Raw genomic sequence first — 22,406 nt, forward strand, 5'->3', positions numbered from 1 at the left:
TGCGCTAACCGGGGCGGTTCTTTCGCAGTCCCAGTGGACTTATAAGCGCCTAGGTGGAAGGATCGCAGAGAGGAGAAACTATCTTTAGGGGCCAGCCTGATGTTTATCAAGGAATCTAGACTGGCTAGGCCATTCTACTAAGCGCCAGGCAAGTTAATAAGAGGCACAAAACTAGGACGGGCTAGAAACAAAAGTGTGGCCAATTGGCTGCGAATGAATGAATGCCGCCAGCCAAAATACAACAAGCAACATCTCCCACCCATGAGATTCCCTGAGTTGTCAGCTGCCCATTCCCAGCGTTTTCTCGCAATCACCTCTTTCGTTTCAGTCCAAACAGAAGAGTACAGTATGGCCCAAACACCAAAACACGAAATCCTTTTCTCTGTTCCGTTTTCTAGCCTCGCGAAACCACTTCCGTCCTTGGAGAAGATAGAGAAGTCTGTGGATGCTCTTCAGTAAACTAGCGTCCACCGTACTGTCCGTCTGTGCGAGTCGCTCGTCGTCAAATTTGGTGTGGGTGACGACCCAATTGAAGGAGAGACCCTCCTGTTCGTACGGGAAAACTCCAACGTGGCTGTTCCCCAACTCTTCGCCATCTATCAGAAGGAGTGGGAAGACACCAAGATCACGTATATCGTGATGGAGAACATTAGCGGAAGAACTCTCATTTCGCTATGGGACGGTCTGAGCGGGTTGGAATAGGCCTCCATCGCCAGTCAGCTTCGGAAGAGCTTCGATACCTTGCGGCAGCTACCCTCTCCAGGTTATTTTGGGAGTGTTGAGCGACGGAAACCCCTAGATGGAATGTTCTGGACAGACGAAGACCTCACAGCCATCAACGGTCCCTTCAGTACTGAAGACGAGCTGATTGAGGCCATGCTCAAGAGATATATCCGCGACTGTGGGGACCGCGTGCGCCACAGAGCTGAATACTATCGTCGCGTCCTTCCGCAGGTTCTGCAAGGAAATGGCACGGCAGTATTCACGCACAACGACCTCCAGCGGAAAAACATCATTATCAGGCCCAACGGAGAGACCGTTATTGTGGACTGGGCGGCTTCAGGGTGGTATCCAGTGTACTGGGAGTATGCCACGGCTATGTTTACCTTCGAGGCCAAGAAGGATGACTGGCACATCTACGTGGGGAAGATCTTGGATGAGTTTCCAAATCATTATATATGGATAGACACATTGCGGGTAGAGATGTGGGGATAATGACATCCATGAAGGCAGAGTTAAACCTGGATGCGTGAACATGATGCTGAGACTATTTTTGTGTTTAGCAAAGCTGAGTCCATGGAAGCAGGCGGGATAGCAGGACGCACAGCCAGCCTCGGTTTGGCCGAAAGAGCTGGGGTAGCTACCTGCCTAATGAGGTTTCCCTTGATGAGTTTGTCGAACCTCGGGCAATTGGGAGTTAAGTCAGTGGTCAGTCACTTCTACCTAAGTAACAAATTGTAACCTTTAGCAGAGAACTGCCCTCCTCCCGCCCCCCCCTTTTTTTGGCGAGTATGGTAGATGTGTGAATCATTTGGTCAGGTCTGAAGCTTGGTAGAAAGAGGTTGATCACCAATATCAGAGGCACTCTTTGAGACCGGTTGATATATAGGATAATCTCATTGGCAACAATAGTAGCATAACCGAGTACACATGAGTCTGGTATCATCCCGCAAGCCCTTATTACTTGCGTCCAAACTCCATCGATCACATTATCCTCAAACCTTGAACGCCTTCCCACAGGACCTCTAAATGCCTGCCAAGTTCTGGAAGGACCATTTCTTCCAGCTTTCCGCTCGCTCTGAACCAGCGGGTACGCGAGAGCCCAGAGGCACTCAAACTCTCGCTTCTTCGTACCACTGACTTCCCCCCTTACCCGTCCACATCCATGACGCCGTCACCAGCGGCGCCACTCACTGCCGGGCCGGGAGCACAAGGGCCACTCTCCTTTCCCGCGTCACCAACACCAGAAACAGTAGGAGCACCCCGATCCCCCTCCCCCCTCTGCGCCTCAACGGCCAACCACCACCACTCAGTCGGGGCCAGCGCCGTCCCCTCAACCCGGCGCCTCAGCAGGCCAACCCCCTCGCCCCAGTCGAGTATCATCTGTGCCTCGAACGCCATGAGCACCGGCTGCAGCGCGGCCGCCAGGGCCGCGGCCCCGGCGCCCCCGCGGCACGAGAGCATGAACAGCGCGGCGCCCAGGCACTTGCACCAGCGGGGCCTGTCGAGGCGGCCGAACACGTCGCACCACAGCGGGATCTCGCCGCGGGGGCCGCGGCAGGGCGGGTCCGCGGCGGCGACGCGGGCCCGGAGGGCGGCCAGCTCGGGGTCGGCGTCGTCGAGGTACGAGGCCGCCGGCGACATGTGCATGCGGAAGTGGTGGTACCGCTTGGGGTACTTGCGCGTCTCGTAGTTGAACGGCTCGTAGCCCATGGGCACGCTCGGCTGGCCCGTCGTCTCGACGCCGATGCGCTGGTGCGCCTGCAGGTTGAGGATCGCCATGATGGCGCCGTCGTTGCACACGTACCTGACGACCGCCTTGCGGCCCTCGCGGAAGCAGGCGTCGAGCTCCTTCTTGAACTCGACGGCTCTGGCGAACTTGTCCTCCTGGGCCGTCTTGTCCAGCACCTTTATGACGCGGCCGCTTAGCTTCCAGATGCGGTTGTAGTCGGACTGGCGAGTGGACTTGGCAATCATGCCCAGTTTCCGGAGCTGGATGGATGCGTCCTCCATGAGCCTCGTTCTATCGGCCTGAGGCAATCCGCACAACTGATTCAGCCTTTCCTTGACGGCTTGGGACGAATATCTCGGCACCGGAGTCACGCAGAGAGCGCGGATCCAAGACATGGCGGCGGTCAAGCTGTCCGCGATGGTCTCCTGGTTATCATCGATCGGAATGGAAATGGCTTGCGAGCTTGCGTCTTGGAACCTGTCGAAGTAAGACCGTACGGTCATGAAGTAGGTCTCACGCCATTCCCGCGATTTGTGCGCCGGTTCGACTATGGCCAACTTTTGATCGCCGAGTTCTTCCAGGGACGCAGGCAGGCGAATGGATACCGACTCTGTACTGAGGAGCTCCCTTGTCCAGAGTGTCAGCATCTTCCAATCGTAGGCAATGACATTTTCGTAGTCGATCGGCGGGAGTTCGTTGTTCTCGTACGCCCTCAGGAATTCCTTCCGGAACTTCTGGGTCAAATTTGTAATACTCGACCTTTGCTCTTTCCGCGCCGTGATCCAGAATCGTCGAAGGCCTGAGAGAGTCATCTTCGGGAAGAGCCTCAGCACCAAGCCCCAATCAACCGACTGGCCGACTCCGCCCATGAGGGTCGTAATACAAACAAAGGCCGAAAGTCTTGTAGACTCGCTGTACCAGTCTTCCTTGCCTTCGTCGCTGTCATGGGTCGCAATGAACTCATCCGCCGATTTCGGATACGCCGTGAGATAGCGATTCTTATTGAGAGGTACCACACGGAGCGCCTTGCCCGACTTCCTTCCGTTCCTCTTCGAGATATTCATGGCAAGGGGCCCCGAGAAATTTTTGCGAGGGCGACCTCTCGGCTTTGGGGAAGGGGCTCCCCAGTCCTCGAACTTGCCCTCCGCAATGAGGTCGTAAGGTAGGGTCTGCATCTCAAACATGTTCTCCGCTGACCACACCGGCGTGACTGGTGCCATGCTAGCTCTCACCGGGGGCGCTGACACATTGATGTAGATGCAGTCAGGGGCTACCATGTCCCCCGAGAGCACGGCATTGCCGTCTTCCGATAACTCCCAAGCCTCAATGCGATCCAGAATTTGGCAGAACTCTCCTAGAAGTGGATCGGCCCAAGAGGTCGATCCATCGGGGTCGGCTTTGGTCCTCGCTATGATATCGTCGACATCAGCCGGCATATACTGGGAAAGAATAAGGTTGCGGTCGGGAGGCGAGCCTTCCAGCACAAAGCTCTGGTTTCCACCCTCAATAAAGTGCCGTCGTTTCAGGGTGGGCCAGGCGCCTTGAGACTCTTCCTTGAGCGGAGTAGATGGCACGAAGGCAAACCCCTCGCCCCGTTCCCGCTCGGGAAGATCAATGGGGCTAGTATCCGGTGGTGTACCGGTTGAGCTCGTATCTGGAGTCTGAGGAAGGTCTTCATCTTCAGATGCAGACTCTTTGTGGCTGTCGAGGTGCGTATTGGGTTCGAGAAACCGGACATGCGGGGTACGGGGCTGCGGGTGGGCGAGAGTGTCGGTAGCGAACGTGAAGAAGCCAGGCGGTAAGCTGTCCAGCCCTGGGTTGTTTCGCACAGCCAATTTTCTTGGGGCGGCTGTGTGCCCTTTCCTCGGTCCCCTCTTAGCAGGGAGCAAACCAAACGTTCTGATCGCGTCTACCACCGACGTGGGCTTGAGTTCCATGTTTGCCGCGGGGGGAGGCGTCGTGGGGACAGAACTGCCAGAACCACCATGTTTTTCGCCTTCAGCCTCGACTGCAGCATGCCGTACATTGTTCGCGGTGGGAGGCGTTGTCGAGTGGTGGTGGGAGACTAAATCGTTCACGGTGGGAGGAGTTGTCAATCCATCCTCTGCGTTACGCTTTACTGTTCCCTTGTGCATCTGCTCCCGGCGACCGGATACCGATTTTCTGGGGCTTTTTTCATTTACCATGGACGGGTTTGTGACTGGACCCGAGTCCGTCCTGGATTTCTTCGCGTTGCCCCTTTCACCCAATTCGTCGGCATCAAGCTCTCGCTGGCGCTTCGTTGTTTGCCGCTCCGATCGTTTCCCACTCTCGCCTTCGCCGACCTCCCGTGACCGCCTCTCGACCGCCCCTGAGGACTTGCCCTTTGAGTAATACGGTGCGCTCAGGACCTCGACCTCTCCAGTCTGGTCCCGCCTTTGTCGGAATTTTGGTCCATTCTTGCCGCTGCGCTCGGCGTCGGCCGGTTCCCTGTCAAGTTCCTGCAACATCCTGAGCTCTTCCTTTGATGGCGAGAAGGCTGCCGGGATGAAGATGTTCGGGTATGCGTCCTGCATCTTCCCCTTGAGCACGGCTGGAAGGATGCTGGAGGGATCCAGTTCTGTCTTGACGAGCATGGTGATGACGGCCAGCTGTCCGCTGCTCTCCCTGAACGCGTGCCCTATCTCTCGAGCTTTCTTCTTGTTCTCGAGGATCTTAAGCGCAATCTTACAATTCTTAAGCGTTGGCGGGTTCTGGCCGCCGAATTCCTTCAAGAATACTCGGATCACAGCGTAGAAGAGGGCCTTGTCTCCTGGGAACACACCGCCATTGCTCTCAAGCAAATATTCGATGATATCCAGAGCTTGCACGGTTTTGACTTTCGACTCCACAGAGATGCGACTGTAATCTGCCCTGGGCTTGAACGGCTTGGGAGTCATCTGGTTCTCTGTTGGTGGAGGATCCGGCAGCTGATGATCAAGAATTTCTTGCTGCGTGACAGGGGCCACCGTTGCAGGTATCGGTGGTCGAGGCCTTGGTGTGACACTGGGAATGTCCTGGGCTGCCTCAGACATATGCTCCTGCGGGTTTCCGGTGCCTGGACGACTGGGAGAGCCAATAACAGCAACCGAAGCCTCAGCCTCAACCTCAACCTCAACCTCAACCTCAACTTCAACCTCCATTTTTTCAGGAGGCTGAACTGGGCTGCCTGGAGGATTGGGAGAGCTCATAAGAGGAGACGAAGCCTCTATTTTTTCTGACGGTTCAACCGGGCTGCCCGGCGTCGGCAGGGCAGGACTTGATGCCTGGGGATTCGCGGCTTCCAGGGCAGCGGCTGGGAGTGCCACTACAGGGGGCTTAACTAGCGGCACCGAAGGCCTGGGCTCATTCCGAGGCGCTTCGCTGAGAATTGGCTGTTCCTCGTGTCTTTCGCGTGGCCGGTCGTCGTCAATCGCCAACCCCCGAAAATTGGGCGCTGCACCTCGGATGAGTCGAGCTATCTTGCGCGCTGCTCTGGCCTTGGGGGTAACTGGTTTGGCACGGAGACGGCCCCGACGATTCCTCCCCGCTGGCGTCGCTGGCCCATCCCCAGAGCCTGGCTGTTTCTCCGGTTCAGGCGATAAGGATGGCATCCTCCGACGCTTTTTGGGTCGATCCACAACGGGGGCTGCAACGTAGCTGGGATTACATGGGTTTTGAGCCTTTGTCAAGTGATACTTGAGCCCCATGTCATTCTTCCAGGCTCCGCCGCACTTGTCGCATTTGAAGGGTTTTCCTGCTCCACCAGCCTTCTTTCCTGGACGGCCACGCCCGCCAGTTGTTGGTTTCGGGGGCTCCTCCGGCGCCTCGTCGGCGTTGGTTCCGGCTCTTATTGCGACGACGCGATCCCGAAGGGACACTGCCTGCTCATGGTTATGGGGGTCATCCTTGAAGACGAAAATGTACGTCCAGGACGATTCCTCGTCGCCGTCACCTTTAGTGGTGCAGACCAGACTATTATCGTCTCCTCCAGGAACAGGCCGAATGGAGGGATCTTCAAGCAAGTGAGTGAGCGGTATGGTCAAAGGCCCTTTGCCAGTCTCTCCAGGTTGCCTATAGAATACGAGCTTCCGGTCGTTGCCAGGCAAGGAAAGCTCGCCAGCAATTCCGTTGTACTGAACTCCAAAGGTAATGTCGGCATATTCTGCCATGATCTTGTCTCCATCCTCAAGGCCGCCTTGGTTGACTGGGATGAATCCCGTAGTGGTTATAGGCAGAGTGATAAGGTAATCGGGAGATTTCAGCTTCTCGGATTTGAAGATGATGACTAGCGATTTCCTCGGCCTTCCTAGTATCCTTCGCCGAGGGTTCAGCGAGCCAGGTTCGCCAATATAAGCACCAGGTGGCTTGCCTGGTAGCTTCTCGGCCATTTTCTCCGATTCTTCCTCCTTCGTGGCTCCATCAGTCTCAAGGCGGCGGCGCTTAGGCGATCTTCCATCTGCGGTGCCTGTTGCAGACACAGGTTCCGGCGTGCGCAATCTTCGCTGTTTGGAAAACTTGGGGCACCCTTTTCTTGCCGCTTGGCTGAGAGCCGAAAAGGTCGAGGCATTCTCCCCAGCCAAGGCGTGGGGTTGGATAGTGCGAAATCCATAGGAAGGAGTCATGGGAGGAGATGCAGAGGAATTCGGAACGCCCCCTTTATCCTCGGCCTGGCTGGCTGATTCGGCTTGAGCGTTGTCGACCTCGCCCGGTGAGCTAATGGCCTGTTTCGTCGAATACATGTAGGTGGAGGTCTTGCCATGCCGAACGAGTTCGCTGCTGATCTGGAACTTCTTCAAGTGTGCCGGCTGCTGATTGTTGGCAGAATTGGTCAGGGCTGAACTGACATAGCGTCGGAAGTGGTAGCCGACAGTGGAAGAGCTGAGCTGCGGGTTGGATATTCCACGCGGCCCAGCATCTCGCACGGCATCAAAGAGAGTATGGACGATTGGCTTCTCCGGTACCCAGCCGGAGGGTATCGGCTGGGAGGCTGAGGCTTCGTCGGGTTCCTCTCCGTCGTCCTCGTCGTCCTCTGCTGATTTGAGGGTACCAGAAGGCTTGGCATTGGTTGAAGCTGCATTTGCTTGGGCTGACAGGTTCCTGGGGAGGGTGCCCCGATTTGAGGTTTTCTTCCCCGTGGCCAAGATTGTTTCCCACTCTTCCTCGGTTGGGTCGCGAATGAATTTGATGCAGTCCTTCCAGATTTTTCGGGAGTCGATGAAAGTAGCCGCAACGTATCTGAGGATACCCATGTCGGCCACCTTCCGACACATTCTCGACATAGCCCTCATCTGCCACCGAAGGTCCTCCAGCCCCATCTTCAACCGTAAGTCCGAATATTTCATTACCCCCCAAGCCTTGACTATAGCTAGGAGAGCTTCAGCAAAGGCCTCAATGTCAATGTCCTTTCCCGTCCACTTCTTGTGCCAAAAGACTGGCTCGGTGTCTCTTGTTAAGGCAGCCTTCGACATATCCACTCCTTTAGTCGGAGCGCTTCCATCCGCTCCGGGAAACATAGCGGGAGCCAGGTCGGTAAGCCAGAGTTTGCTTGTTTTGGTCCCCTGAGCAAACAGGGGTCTCTTCACGATGTAGCCTTTCTCAGCAAGGAAATCTGTTCGCTTCGGGACGGAGCGCTGGTCCTGACCGACAAGACGTCGAAGGTCTCCTTGCAGAATACCGTCTCGCCTCGTCGAGGCAATGCCAAGCAGGCATTTCCATTCCAAGTTGGGTATTCGTTTATAATCAACGCCATGGCGGGTTAGTCTCTTCCAGAGGGCATCTTCGGTGACGTAGATTCGTGGCTGCACTTCGAGAGCCTTTCTAGGCTTCCGGCCTTGTTTCTGCGGCGTAGCAGGTGCAGACAACCGCCCTTTTGACCGAACCTGAGTGTGTGCTGAATCCGCGGTGGCCGATTCGTCTTCAGCAGGTTGTGGTTCAGGGAGTGCAAGGACTTCGTCCAGCTCAAGACGATTCCATCGTTTATTGCCGCCGATAAGCACCTCTGGACGGGCTACTAGCCAGGTCCATGCTGCTCGAGCAAACGACATCTCGGCATCATTGAGGAGGGCCGGGGTAACTGCCCCAGGAGGCGGATTTGGCCCGCCCTGGGAATGACCGGGCACAGCCATAGCTCCCGAGTCTGCGCCATTGAAATACCCCTTGGCCAGCACGAGAAACTCAGTAATAGATGCTCCTATTTGACGCTGTTAGTCTGAGCTCACAGCCGGGTCACGTGCGTGAGACTCGGAAAACGGTGATGGGTCAGATGTGAAGTGAGCAGCAGCTTGGCAATTTGACTCGAGGAAGCCATCATAGACCCGTCCACATATTTATATAGGAGAGAAGCAGCGAGGCCAAAAGAGCGAGGCGTAGTGATACCAGGAGAAGGGAGGGGAACGCGCAGGTAAACTCACCCTTCTCGCCCGACAAAACGAGGTCCGGGAGAATGTGCTCGACCACTTCCTCGAGCCCGTCCTTCATCTTGATGGTGTGAAGTGTTACACGTCATGGGCAGAAAAAGAGATGGAGAATGTGGTTGTCGGGAATTGAACTGTGGGCGTTCCGGTATTCAAGAATCTATTTTGACTCGCGGGTGTGGGGAAAGAAGGCGGGCTGGTGGCGGGCTACCTATCTTTTGGGGTCAAGCCAAATCTCAAGGTGAGCGAAATGGGCGCTGAGGTGTGGGCACGGTGAGCAACCCGTAACTTTAGTAGCTAGCAAGCTCGGGACAATAGGAAATAGAATTTGTAGAACCTCTTCAAGCAAAAAGTGCTAGGGAAATAGGTCAAGCAGGGTTTTCTATGTTGGATGACGGAAACGGTATTGAACGCATTTATTTCTCACAAGTGTTTGTGATTTACGCACGTCAGATAGGTACCTAAAATACTATGGAAGTTGGTGAGAACTGAGAAGCTCACGTGAACCCAATCGCAAGTCGAGTACCTTTACTTTTTCTCGCCTTTCTTAGCACGACTAGAGCGTCTCCCCTCCATTATCTTCCTGTACTCGGCAACCACATCGTTACGCACACCTTGCAGCTCTTCTCTTCGCCGCAAACTGCCAGCCGACTTTGGAATGTCTTGAACATCCACCGTGGCTCCACGCACCGTGAACTTGGCCATCACTGGCTTAAGCTCTGGAGGCGCTGATGCCACATCGTGAAGGCCGATTTTGGGCTCTCCCCGCTTCCGTTTCAGCTCCTCCCAAGGATCCTCTTCTGCCCCAGCCGTCTCTCCCACATACTTGCCCCGTTTCGCACCCTTCTTCTTCTTCTTGTTCTTTGACATTGCATCCTCGAGGTCCATCCTCCATTTCACGCCGAGAGCCTCATCGTCCATCTCACGCTCCTCGGCGAGCTCGAGTTCCTCTTCTCTCTTCTCCTGGACCTTTTTGTCCTCCTCTCTCCACTGGTCGTAGAGCTTGTGCATCTTCCTCTCTTTCTTGGTCCGCCACACCTTTAGGCCCAGCGGGTCCTTGCCCTTTGTGGTCTTGGTGATCAAGCCGCTCAGAGGGAAGGCTGCATCCACCCTGGTTGCGAATTCGGACATCCGCTCGCCGGGCCGGATAGACGGTACGGCCTCTTTTCCTTCAGATCCTGCATCGATCTCGGCTGTCTTCCCTGATTTCTTGTTCTTTGGGGCCGGCGTGCCATCATCAAGGCCGGATCGTGGCTTATTCCCTCCCGCGAAGGCCATTAGCCTCTTGAACGCCCGAGGCGCGTCGTTTTGCTCGACGCCATCCCGTTTCCTCTTGAGTTTTTTCTTGTCCGTCCTATCATTGCCCTTTGTCTGCGGTTTGCCTTTTGGCTGCGGTTTGCCTTTTGGCTGCGGTCCGTTTGTCTTGGGTGCTGCGCTCGTAGGAAGAGGTTTTGCGACTTGCGAGGGCGGTAGATCAAATCTGTGCAAAGTCTCAGTTGAAGTTGAGTTTTGGATGTGCGCCATGGGGTTCCACTTACGTCGAGGGGTCCTTTACCCGTCTTGTGTGCTTGTGAGGCATTTTGAAGGTCTCTGAGCCAAGGTAGGCTCTCGTAAGGTGTCTTGAGATCGAGGATAACAAGAAGTCCGGTGAGAACTGGCAAGTCGTAAATTTTCCCCACTACTGTACTGTACTGTAGGTCCTAGCTGATAAGATAAGAAGGTCGTGAGACAGGATTGGCTCCAAAGCTTGCGTTTCTACATTTGGGCTCTTTTTACTGTCTCTCTTCTTGCAGATTTATCGAAGTGCGCCTCGTCCTCGATCTCATCAATTGTCTTGTGAAGTCTCGGCGGAATGACAGCAACAACCTAAAGGGAAAGTTTTAACCAAAAAAGAGTGCTCTCCTCGATAGGTACCTATCCACCACCCCTTATCACGTGCACCTATGGGTCATCAGCAGGATACTACCTGTAGGTTCATATGACGAGATACAGTACCTAGGTACCAACATGGGCACTAGAGTATTAATTTCCTCCTTACTTCAACGAAGTGCTTTTGAGTCTCTATAATCACTCAATACGCCCATTGTCGCGCACAAAGCCCAGCTCCTCGGGACATGCGGGCCCAAAACGCAAATCCGGCAATACTGGGTCACCCTTTCGCTCTTCGGGCGTGAGGCATGAATCGGAACCAGTTCAATATGAGGCCCGGTGTGAACTCGGCAGCCTCGGGTCCTGGATCCGGGAGAAAGCAGGAGCACCCGCTGCTTGAAGATAGAGACCATGACGTTGACCATGGCTACGAATCGCCTTACGACCAGGAAACTGTCGTGCCTCGCAGTCGGCTACCATCTTTCCGAAGACCTTCGCCTCTTGCATGCGCTGCTATTTGTAGTCTAGCTTTCTTGTATGCCGTCGGCTCTGTGCCTGCTTATGACCAAAACTGATCTCCACTAACCATGGCTAGGTCTGTTCTCTTTGCTTTGAACACCACGTTTGTAAAATGGAAACGGGCTGGGGGAGAAGTCCATGACGACCCCAGTGCCGACCTTGATGATATCATGGGGGACTGGGGCCAGCCTGGCTCCGGAACCGAAGGGATTGCTCGGTACCCTACGGACTACCTCAGGGATATCACGCCCATTCCGTGTCATTCTCACAATGACTACTGGCGGCGCGTGCCTCTCTTCTCCGCCATACATGCCGGCTGCATTGGAATCGAAGCTGATGTCTGGCTTTACGATGATGAACTCCTCATCGGGCATGACACGGCGGCACTGCAGCCGAACAGGACCTTTAGTTCACTTTACATCGACCCTCTCGTTAAGCTTCTGGAAAGGCAAAACCCGTCCACCAAGTTCTACAACGGGAGTGGCAACGGCGTCTTTGACACAAGCCCATATCAGACGTTGGTGCTTTTGGTCGATCTGAAAACGGCGGGCGAGGAGACGTGGCACGCCGTCGTTGAGCAGCTCGAACCTTTGCGAAGTCGAGGCTGGCTCACCTATTTCGAGGACGGGAAGGTGCACAGGGGCCCCATCACCGTCGTAGGAACGGGCAATACTCCCTTCGGCCAAATCGTGGCGAACTCGACTTCACGAGACTCATTCTTTGACGCTCCTCTGGATAAGCTCGAGGACGGTGATTTTGACTCGACCAATTCATTCTACGCCAGTGTGTCGTTCAAAACCGCCATTGGGAAACTCGATCATGGGCAGTTAAGTCCTGTCCAACTTGCCAAGATTCGGAAGCATGTCAAAGAGGCTCATCAGAGAGGACTGAAGGCGCGGTACTGGGCTTTGCCAGATTGGCCTATCCAACTGAGGAACCATGTTTGGGAGGTGCTAGTTCAGGAGGGTGTGGACATTCTCAATGTGGATGATCTAGTGGCCGCTGCCATGCAAGATTGGTCTGCAGCCAAGCTCCCGCGTTCTGAGGCCGACTGAGGGGTTTCTAAGAGGGGTTCCCCGTCCTGGGGTCTGGGCGCATCGTCCCTTTCTCAGGCCCTTCCCTGGGGTAAGGCGATGGCCTCTAATTTATCTTGTTTTGCTAGTCAGGCCATCCAGCCGCAAGACTAAGTAAGCATTTACGCGCCGTGGAGAAACGGCGCTGGCACATGATACGGCTTGCCTCATGGTCGTGTGGGCTTGCCTCATGGTCGTGTGGGCTTGAGGCATCCGCGTGACGGCTAATATCCCGAGTCGCCGGCATTTCTCCGGCGCGGGGACATCTTGGCCGCGGGGTCAAGTACCGGCTGCTGCAACATCATGACGTCTGGTTCGTCAACCTCGGATCGACTTTGCGTTTTGATGCGGGCTGCACAGTCTATTGGGAGTCTATAAGTCTCCGGGTCTCTGCTTCCCTCATAATAAGTTCATAGTTTACTTCTTTTGGCAATCATACCACCCCATCCACACACATACATCTTGTCGCCCACATACAACATGTCAGATCAACCTAGGCTCGCCACGCTTGATGTAAGATCCACAAAAGTCCCGTTGTATCCGGAAACCATGCTTATAGTGATTGAAAGAGCTCGATCGTCGATCGTCTACCTGCTTATTCAAAGTCCCTCTTCGACGCCAAGACCGAAAAGGGTTTGAGCTTCGAGTCCCTCGCTCAGCAGCTTGGCCGTAGTGAAGTCGCGGTTGCCGCCATCTTTTATGGCCAGGCCCAAGCGTCTGCTGAGGATGCCGAAAAGCTTTCACAGATTCTCGGCGTGCCCAAGGAGAGTTTCGTTGCCCAGATGACGGGGTTCCCGGACAGGGGCAGAGCAGGACCCATGCCTCCTGTCGAGCCTCTGATCTATCGGCTCTACGAGATCGTGCAGAACTATGGCTACGCCTACAAGGCCATCCTGAACGAGAAATTTGGCGATGGTATCATGAGTGCTATCTGCTTCAACACCAAGGTCGAGAAGGAGGTCGATGAGGCTGGCGCCGCATGGGTTATCATCACACTCAAGGGCAAATGGTATGGTGATCTCATTGCTACATAGACCCCGGCATCTGCTCGATTATGCTAACAAGCCAGGCTTCCCTTCACTCGGTTCTAATGCAGCGATATCCTTGGTGGCTGGAGTCTCATTTGCTTTGGTTGGGAACCTTTTGAGGGATGCGATACTAGCCACGAAGCTGAAAACACCAAACTTCATCGTTCATCTGGCCATGGTGTGGATTACATTCCCTTTGTTTCCTAGTAGCTAGTCCGAGCATGTGAACCCAAATCTGTCCAGCTTCGATAATTCTTTGGCCGTGTTGGAGAGGTGTGATGGTGAGGCTGATTGTTGCCAGGGGGGACAATACTAAGAGAACAATATGAAGCCGCTCGCTAAACCACCAAGGCATCGCAGCCAGAGGGAAACTCCACACCATCACCAACATCGTTTGCCCCTAGTATTGTTCCTGCTAATAATATGCAAGCCTTTCGTTCTCGTCACAAAGACGACGTTCTTCTCGAAAGACTCGCCCACACTTGGCCTCTCGACGGATGCCTCGAAAAGCGACTCACCGACTCCACATGTCAACTCGGTGATGAAAGACCATTCCTTGATCCTCCAGAACAATAGTAAGGAACAATATTAAGCATGTTCTCATGGCAGATTCATTGCTAATACGAATGCATTTCTTTTGTCCATGCTTCAAGCCTCGCTGGTTTCGTGGGAGATTGGGAGATTGGGAGAGTGCGATGGGCAACGACCGCCTCGATGCCTCCATCCAGGGAGTGGCAAGTTGTCTCTCGAAAAATCTATAAGAATCCCCCTCGATCCCTCTCCCAGATCTTCTTCTTCTCTTCTCATCACACACAAGCATCTTGAGTCCTCAACAGACCATTCAAGACACACATCCAACTTTGCACCTCTCGCAACGCCAACACCAAATCAACATGCCTTCCACCACTTCCACCAAGGTTCCCCAGACCTCCACCAACCTCAACGGCTACTGCGTTGTCATGTAAATGACTCCAGGGTCTTCCGAACGGGGCAAGAGGCCAGACGGCCCCTCTCCTCCTCCAAGTCATCGAAGCCCGGCACAGGAAGCCGCTCCGCAGCTCTTTCACGATCCCCTTCCGCACGATAGCCCTGTCGACCAGCGCCAGCCTTCGACCCAGTCTCCCTCTCGCTGCGCATCTCAACCACCCGCCCAGCAAGCCCCGTTCACCCTCGGCATGGCCCACTGCACCTTGAGCGGGCCCTCTGCCCCATCACCACCCCCTCACCGCACTTCTTGGTCCTCACTCTCGGTCTCACCGGTACCCCTGCACCGCGACACTTGTCTCTTCTCTTCGGCGTCGTTCGCCCGCCGCCGCCAGTCTAGCCGCCTCGCATGTCAACTTCAGCCGGGGCGGGATGTCTACCAGCTACCCCTTGGCAACGGCTGTCCTACTTTTTGACCTTACAACCTGTTCGGATGGCGATTTCGCGATGAGCTGTCTGAAAAAGGTTTTTTTTCTTGGCTGGCCACCAGCGATGGTGGCGGGAGGGAGGGAACTCAGGGGCCAGCAGGCTTCTGTGGCGTTCCTTAGATATGGCCATATTGAAATAGTAACCGGTTGACTCTATGCCTTCCTTCGGGACATTTCTGCATTGTGACCTGCTGTGACTTCCAAGTGTGACTGTGAGGACCCCAATCTCGAATGGGTTTCGTCTTCCCCTTTGCATTCACAGTCTAATTGGCGACCTCCACGTACCAGTAGAGGAATGGCACTCATCGCACCTCAAAAGTTCCAAATATAAGTTGCTTGCTTGCAAGTCGTGCCAGTCTAAAAAGGCGGCCCACCCCAGGCATTCAAGGGTTAGGGTTAAATGTGCTCTTGAACCCCGCCCCTGAATGGAGGCGGTGAAGACCAAAAGTTCGTAAGGCCTGGCAGAATTCTTCGTCTACTAAGGAAAAAAAAAAGTTCTCCAGTGAGCTTTCGCAGGTGCATAGAGCAAGAGACTGCCAGCGCAACAAACTGTGCACTCCTCAACATGGCGAAAAGCAGGCTACAAGTGGCGTTGGCCAACGAGAAGGGTATTGATTTCAAGAAATTGGCCCTGAAAAAGAAACAAAAGCAGGCATTGAAGCGGAAAGAAAACGCCGGAAAGGGTGGGGCGAAGACCAAGAAGCACGAGGAAGCTGATGCTGACGATGATGACGGCGACGACTGGGAGGGTGTTGAGGACGAGGACGAAGAGGAGGACGAGGATCGTAATGGGCTGATTGATGATGCCGCAGAAGAAGTCGAGGACGAGGACGAGGACGCAGAGAGCGATGATGAAGAAGACGATGGAATTGGCGGAGGGGTGAGCATCCCTGAAGGCTCCTATTGGAGGTTCCGTGCCCTCGATCACTTATACTTACGGTGGTGCTAGGTCAATCTCTCTGCGATGGATGGCGACGACAGCTCGAGCGAGTCCGAGATCGAGATGGAGGATAGAATCTATCTGCCAAAGCCAACCTCCTTCCCGCCGACAAAGCTATCAAAAAAGGCCGCCAAAGAATTGATGGCGGAGAAGATAAAGAAAGCCGGTAAAGAAGAGGCGGGAGGGGACGATAAAGACCCAGAAAATGAATCATCAGAGGATGAGGAGGACGACGACGAGGAGGAAGACATTGATCTCGAAGACCTCGAGGATCTCGACCCTGAGGACAAAGAGGACCTCGTTCCGCACACCCGTGTAACAATCAACAACCACACCGCTCTCCTAGCCTCTCTCAGCCGTATCGCCCTTCCGACGGATTCGTCCGTCGCATTCGCAACGCACCAGTCCGTCGTCTCGAGCAAGCCGACCGCCGAATCCATCCCCGACATCCAAGACGATCTCCAGCGGGAGCTGGCCTTCTACTCGCAGAGCCTCGAGGCGGCCAAGAAGGGCCGCTCCCTGCTCCTCAAGGAGGGCGTGCCATTCAGCCGGCCCACCGACTACTTTGCCGAGATGGTCAAGAGTGACACCCAGATGGAGAAGGTCAAGTCCAAGCTGGTCGAGGAGGCAACCTCCAAGAAGGCCGCCGCCGAGGCACGCAAGCAGCGCGACCTCAAGAAGTTCGGCAAGCAGGTCCAGGTCGCCAAGGAGCAGGAGCGGGCCAAGCAGAAGAGGGAGACTCTCGAGAAGATCAAGACGCTGAAGAGGAGTGAGTTCCCCTGATCACTCCCCCTTCCTCTCCCCTTCCTTTCACTTGCCCATCTATCTATCTATCAATCCATCCACGGAACTAACAACCCCCCCTCCAGAGCGACAAGATGGCTCAGCCTCCGCCCTCGGCGCAACAGAGGTAGACGACCTCTTCGACGTAGCCGTCGACAGCGAGCTCAACCGCCACGACCGCAATAGCGGCAGGCGGACCGCCGGCGCCGGCGGCCGTGGCGGTGGTGGTGTCGGCGACCGTGGCGGCTCCGGCGGCCGCCCCGGCAAGCGCCAGAAGAAGGACGACAAGTACGGCTTCGGCGGCAAGAAGCGCCACGCAAAGTCCGGCGACGCCATGAGCTCGGGCGACCTGTCCGGCTTCAGCGCCGCGCGCATGAAGAGCGGCGATGGCGGGGGCCGCGGCGGCGGTGGGCGTGGTGGGCGTGGTGGTGAACGTGGACGTGGACGTGGACGTGGCGGCGGCGGTGCTGACCGTGGTCGTGGCGGTGGGCGTGGTGGCGGTGGCAGTCGCGGCCGTGGCGCGTCGAGGCCCGGGAAGGATAGGCGGCAGGCCGCGGCGTCGAGGATGTGAATGAGGGAAGGCTGGGGGTTGATCGGTGGGGGGGTGTAGAAGTGGTGATGGATCCGTAGCTTGATTTGTGAGGAAGATGATAAAGGAGATCGATGTTCTGGATTACCGTGTTTTTCCCCCCCTACATCCCGCTACGGCTCTATCTGCTATTCCATCTGGAATAGATCAGAATAAACCATGGTAATATAGACTACGGCACTTTTCACTGTCTTGACCGCGATTATATGATGTAGCTCGAGAAACACTGTCACGCAGTCCATAATTAAAATGACCCTCTGAACGTTACGATAGCCATGCTTGCTTGCATTCAACTTGGGATTTTATTCTCTTGCTCTATTCCCTTCTCTTCTTCTACCAGTAAACTTGGTAGCCAGAGCACGGATTAATGAATTAGACCCTCATTATGTGCTAGCGAATAAGAGAAAAACAACGTTCTTGAACCAATTGTTTCTAGGCCTAGAGGCCTTCCCATCACATTAGGAAATCCCATATGCCTGTGCGGAAAACGCTCCAGAGATAGCAATGAACGCCGTGAAAAAAAGACATGCAGCCTGTAAAACGCCATGAAGAGCAACCCTTTTTTCGTGACCGTGATCCGCACCGATTTCGCTAGTAGCCGAGCCGAGGAACAGAAATATATATAAGCCAAAGACAGAAAAACCAAGGAAGAACAACATTTAGTCCAAAACAAAACAGCCGCTATGCAGTTGGGTATCGTGATCATCAAATATATCCGTAAGGAGTGTGTTTCTATGCCGATTGAGGTGTCGTCATAATCTAGTCGTCAAAGGAATGCCCGGGTAATAGTATGTGCATCCGGCCCGGCCGGTAACAGTGATTTTTTTCCTCAAAAAAGGAGCGTCTATAGCTGGATATCCATCCAAGCGGTGGTCCGGAAAGGAGCGTCTATGTGGGGGTATCATGCCGACCGGTGTGACAAAGGAGCGTCTTGGTATTATTGAATACAGATTAGGTTTTGGTCGTTTCAGTCGTAAAAGGAGTGAATCAGACTTCGGGATGTCTGGAATCGCTGCGAGTCTGGGTGGTAGTACAGTATGATCGTTGTCAAGGAGTGTGGTGTACAATTGCGTCTGTGGCGGGTCGAAACGGCCAAGCAAAATCGTGTTCGTGCAGGCTTGGAAGAAAAGGGAATTCGTTTGAGATTCATTAGAGGGCTGGAGCCGAGGACTCGGGATCATGCGTTTTCCTCCTCCCAGTTCCCTTCGTCCGGAACAGCTGGGGGTGCAGATGCGGTTGAGGTGGTGTGCCGATGAGAGCGAGGCGAGGGAAGGGCCGCTGGGGGAATCGGAGATCCCGGTGGGGGCAGCGGGCTGAGGTGTGAGGATGTGAGGAACGGGGAAGGAGCAAGGTTCGGGAGCGACGAAGGGTGGAATTCGCCAGGACCATCTGATGGCGGGTAGCTGGGCGGCATGGTGGGAATCATCGCAGAAGTCCTGGGTGTTACGGTCAATCACTATTGCCTCGTATCCAAACCGGAGAAACGACCGGTGGGGTGCACCAGAGAGGCTAGATCCACACGGTCTGGATTGGAGGCACGAACCCGAGACCAAATGCGTTGGAACCACCGAGCAGGGGACCGTTGGCGGGGAATCCCATATCCAGAGGTCCATAATCCTCGTGGTCGCTGTAGACGACCGACGACGTGTCGCCGTAGTCGCCGTAGTCCCCGTAGTTGCTGGATGTGGGGCTGTACCCTCCGTAAGACGGGCTTGGAATGCTGAGATAGCGCGAGTTCGTGAAGGGCGACGACAGCTGCAGAGGGCTGATGGCGCCGTTGGGGCCGGGTTCCGTGGTTACGACGGACAAGTCCTCGGTACTGTAGCTGAAGGCAGGATTGTGCGCATAGGGCACATACTCCTGGGTGGTCGAGGCCAGCTGCATCGGCGTGGGAGCACACTCGCCGGCGTAGAAGTTGGAAGAGTGGAACTGGGGGAACGACGGGGTGCGAACGGGTTGAACCCATCCCATCCTCGAGCGGAACTCGTTAACAGTGTCGATGGGGAACTCCATGAGAGCCAGTGGGGTCTCGGCGTCGCCGTTCCCGCTGCCAGCCACGTTGACAAAGGAGAGCAGCCTCCGGGCGATCTCCTCGACGGGAGCAATAGCCAGGCTTCCGAAGTAAGCAGCACCAATCTCCGGGAAGAGGCGCTCCATCAAGAGGGCTACGGTGTAGTAGTGGGCGATGATGACCAAGGACGTTGGCGACCCGCCAGTCTGCTGCAAGTAGAGCACGGGCAGCCAGAAGAGCCACTGGCGCAGGGGCTGGAGGCGGTCGAACTGCTGCGCAACCGAAAGCGTGGGGCTGACTTTTCGGGCGCCCTTGACGAAGTTGACGAGCTGGGCGAACTGCTTGGTGTCCTCGCCCGTCTGCTTCAGGTGAGACTCGACCTTTTGGAGCTGCTGGATGGTGCGCTGGAAGATATCGAGGTCCTCCTTGCGTGGCTGGCTGGGCTTGTGATCCGGAGAGGGCGACGGCGGCGCCGTGGGGAAGGTGCTTCTCTCGGCGATGAAATCCCCGAACTGGGATTCGTGCTTCCAGGGATCCATGGCTTCGATGACCGAAGAGGTGCCCTGCATGAGCTGGGTCCAGCTCCTCCTATATTGGGGTTAGCCTTGGTAGCTTGCGTTGCCGTGGCTTGGCTGGGGGCAGTTATATTGGCTTACCAATCTGTGGCTTGCCACGACAGGACAAGAGATGCCGCCAGGATAGCATCTGACGTCTCCCTCGAAAAGGTGCCGATGGCTTCCTGCAAACCCTTGAGCGCGATGCCGCGGTGTTCGTAGGCCATGTTCCCAACCAACGGGCATTCATTCAAGAAGGCGAGGTGCATGGCAGAGAAGGCCAGGAGGGCATGCAAGACATAGCGATGCGTTGCACCAATCCTGAGGATGCTGCGGCCAACTGTTAGTACTCTTGTGCCGAGGCATATAAACAAACATTGCAGGGATCATCATTTGTCTTACGTCGGAATCTGGCGCGTCCACAGGGTGAAGCCATTGGCGTCGATTGGCCCGAACGGCCCCAACTGCCCCAACTGGTCGCTGATGGAGGCAACGTGGAATATCAGCCGCATCTCCTCCATCGACAAGTAGTGGGGAGAAGGCGCCGGATAGATGTGAAGGCTGGGGAACGGGAAGACTCCGGTGTGCTGCCATTGTTCTATCGCCGCCTCGATTTCAGGGGTCCACATCAGATCTGGCTTGTCAGGGGTGGCCGATCTCTCCTCCGGGACAGGGATGTCGTTATAAGGGCAACGGATCTTGTGCTTCGTACAGTTACGACTGGGAAGCGAGTTAGGCGCCGAAGAATATGAACGGGTCGGAGAATACGCACCACTGGGGAAAGTTCTCATCACACCTGATGTGACGACGCTTGCTGAGGCGCGGGGTCAGTATGTTGTCTTCATCTCGCGTTTTCTCCTAGGAAAGCACAAAACGCACCAGGTATCACAGCCCTTTCGGGACTTGGTATGGCTATGGCAATGTCAGAAAGCTGCCGAAAGTCTATATATCAAGCAAGGGTTGGTCATGAAATGCTCACCTCCTTCGAGGAGGACCACCACCAGGACCGGCCATCTCGACGATAGGCAAAGTGAATTAGAACGAAAGAACTAAGTGTCGACACGTTAGGTTCGAGGCTCCCGGACAGCGAGACAGATGAGCAGCGTGCAGCCTACGCGAATGGGAGAGCTACAGTGGTCCCTCGTTTAAGAGCAGCGAGCGTCTGGTAGTATTGCAACGGAGCGGATGCCCGGGGTCGTAGTCAAAAGAGGCGGCTATATAGCGAGCAAGCCCGAGGTTGGGATCTCGTCACTCCTGAGCGGCCACGTTGAGGACGCTGGCTTAACGACGAAGGGTTGAAGCTGGGCGGATATTGGTGGTTGGCCCAAACAGAATCTCCCGCCGACAATGGTCTCCTCTTCTCAATTCCGACTCTTCTTTCCCCCTTTCTATCTCCGTGGGCCCCGTTGGCAATACAGTAGCGATCGTAGGTGGTTTTTGGGTGTTGAAGAGACTCCGAGTAAACTCAACGAAGGTATGGCGAGCTGACACTGGGGGGAATCTACATCCGGGGGTTCTTGGTTAGGGGGAGGTAGATGGTTCGAGAGGCTACTTGTCAGTGTGATGCTCGGGAGGCGTTGTATGGGTGCTTCGTGGAGTTCGAGGTTCGGGTGGGTGGACGAGTTATTTCTGGTCTCGGGAGGCTTCAAACACTAAAACAAAATAAAAACAAAAAAAGTAAACAAGCGAATGACAGGAGTCGACGAGGACTTCCTCAGATGGGTTGCAAAAGCGAATGTGGGTGGTGCGGTGACAGCAACGGAGCTGTGATATGAATCTAGTGATGATGACGGAAAAGGAAGGGCAAGAGGGCGACTGGAGGGGCGCCGGTTGTTAAATAGCAACCCCCCTCCCCCATGCGCCCAGCACCATCAAGTGTCGCCGCTAAGGGGCCGAAATGCATGAAAGAGGACCTTGCGGGCAGGCGAGAAGCAGCGACACACTACGCAGCAGCGCCTTTCCCCGACAGGTAGCATATTGCGCTGGGTGGACAGCCGCAATCGAGCGGTTCCCGACGGCAGGAAATGGGCTATCCCCAGAAGAGCTAGATCAAGTTCTAAATAAAACCTGGCTGTCAAGGGGTGGGGCAAAGTTTCCCGTTGTGTCATTGGTGCTGGGCTGGCCTTGCAGGGGAGCCCCAGCAGTTTCGATGAAAGACTAGTATTAGCGTGCACGCAGCAACTTCCTGACCAAGTGATGTAAGCACAACTGGCATCCAACGCAACAGCATCTGAGGCGGACGGAATGTCAAGAGATTGGCGAGAAGAAACTGCAAAGAGCACATGTGGTTAGTTGGCTGACGTGGTAGGTTTACCGCAGTAGATACCTGTTCAGCAATCCTTGAACAAGAATTCGGTTTGGCATGCGGAAAGTAGTCACTTCCAGCAGTTCACTCCTGGTCATCGCATACCGTGTCTATAGTAGTGATTACGCACTGTACCGTCATGTACAAAATTATTGCATCTACGCATTGCATGAGTGTTGCTGTTGTGTAGCACATGGCGCAGATGGACTGTTCCTGACCACAGCTAGTTTTTATCGTAATATAGGCCTTGGGATATTTTCCGATTATCTGACGGTTAAGCTGGTCTCAGTCATCACGGGAGACCGTCCAAGTCATGCTGTTGTTCCCCAAGCCGTTATAGGTCATGAGGAGAGGGGGAGGCGGAGTCTGCTATTGTTACATGTGAGATGGCTGGCTGGCTGGCAGCCGGTTCGACCACGGGCAAGGGACACTCGGTTGACGAACTCCCTGGGCGTCTC

At 55.1% G+C, this 22,406-nt stretch overlaps 7 protein-coding genes across 7 annotated transcripts; 4 read left to right on the forward strand and 3 right to left on the reverse strand.

The window, feature by feature from the left end:
• Positions 1 to 348: 348 nt before the first annotated feature.
• On the forward strand, positions 349 to 1,215 carry QBC33DRAFT_576218 (kinase-like protein; the record flags this gene model as incomplete). Its single annotated transcript, XM_060430894.1, has 3 exons — positions 349 to 441; positions 493 to 692; positions 732 to 1,215. The coding sequence occupies 3 exons, from the start codon at positions 349 to 351 to the stop codon at positions 1,213 to 1,215; spliced, it is 777 nt and encodes a 258-aa protein (XP_060286773.1).
• A 560-nt stretch (positions 1,216 to 1,775) lies between these two features.
• Positions 1,776 to 9,260, reverse strand: QBC33DRAFT_600924 (uncharacterized protein). The gene is made up of 3 exons (XM_060432091.1): positions 8,828 to 9,260; positions 4,659 to 8,625; positions 1,776 to 4,517 (listed from the first exon to the last, which is right to left on the reverse strand). The coding sequence occupies exons 1-3, from the start codon at positions 8,927 to 8,929 to the stop codon at positions 1,870 to 1,872; spliced, it is 6,717 nt and encodes a 2,238-aa protein (XP_060286774.1). The 5' UTR covers positions 8,930 to 9,260; the 3' UTR covers positions 1,776 to 1,869.
• A 6-nt stretch (positions 9,261 to 9,266) lies between these two features.
• Positions 9,267 to 10,728, reverse strand: QBC33DRAFT_528465 (uncharacterized protein). The gene is made up of 2 exons (XM_060427057.1): positions 10,404 to 10,728; positions 9,267 to 10,345 (listed from the first exon to the last, which is right to left on the reverse strand). Exons 1-2 carry the CDS (start codon positions 10,442 to 10,444, stop codon positions 9,394 to 9,396), a joined length of 993 nt encoding a protein of 330 aa, XP_060286775.1. The 5' UTR covers positions 10,445 to 10,728; the 3' UTR covers positions 9,267 to 9,393.
• Positions 10,623 to 12,533, forward strand: QBC33DRAFT_528469 (PLC-like phosphodiesterase protein). The gene is made up of 2 exons (XM_060427058.1): positions 10,623 to 11,269; positions 11,330 to 12,533. The coding sequence occupies exons 1-2, from the start codon at positions 11,043 to 11,045 to the stop codon at positions 12,306 to 12,308; spliced, it is 1,206 nt and encodes a 401-aa protein (XP_060286776.1). The 5' UTR covers positions 10,623 to 11,042; the 3' UTR covers positions 12,309 to 12,533.
• Positions 12,534 to 12,690: 157 nt separating this feature from the next.
• On the forward strand, positions 12,691 to 13,451 carry QBC33DRAFT_272117 (cyanate hydratase). The gene is made up of 3 exons (XM_060423196.1): positions 12,691 to 12,839; positions 12,896 to 13,335; positions 13,396 to 13,451. The coding sequence occupies exons 1-3, from the start codon at positions 12,807 to 12,809 to the stop codon at positions 13,415 to 13,417; spliced, it is 495 nt and encodes a 164-aa protein (XP_060286777.1). The 5' UTR covers positions 12,691 to 12,806; the 3' UTR covers positions 13,418 to 13,451.
• A 1,809-nt stretch (positions 13,452 to 15,260) lies between these two features.
• Positions 15,261 to 16,668, forward strand: QBC33DRAFT_528478 (eukaryotic rRNA processing protein EBP2-domain-containing protein). The gene is made up of 2 exons (XM_060427059.1): positions 15,261 to 15,646; positions 15,716 to 16,668. Exons 1-2 carry the CDS (start codon positions 15,332 to 15,334, stop codon positions 16,487 to 16,489), a joined length of 1,089 nt encoding a protein of 362 aa, XP_060286778.1. The 5' UTR covers positions 15,261 to 15,331; the 3' UTR covers positions 16,490 to 16,668.
• Positions 16,669 to 18,587: 1,919 nt separating this feature from the next.
• Positions 18,588 to 20,657, reverse strand: QBC33DRAFT_445445 (putative c6 transcription factor protein; the record flags this gene model as incomplete). The annotated part of the gene is made up of 6 exons (XM_060424328.1): positions 18,588 to 19,677; positions 19,746 to 19,973; positions 20,046 to 20,363; positions 20,416 to 20,457; positions 20,523 to 20,555; positions 20,623 to 20,657. 6 exons carry the CDS (start codon positions 20,655 to 20,657, stop codon positions 18,588 to 18,590), a joined length of 1,746 nt encoding a protein of 581 aa, XP_060286779.1.
• Positions 20,658 to 22,406: the final 1,749 nt, after the last annotated feature.

This window comes from Phialemonium atrogriseum (assembly GCF_030411735.1).
Source record: "Phialemonium atrogriseum strain 8032-3 unplaced genomic scaffold QBC33scaffold_4, whole genome shotgun sequence".
Taxonomy (NCBI): Eukaryota; Fungi; Ascomycota; class Sordariomycetes; order Cephalothecales; family Cephalothecaceae; genus Phialemonium; species Phialemonium atrogriseum.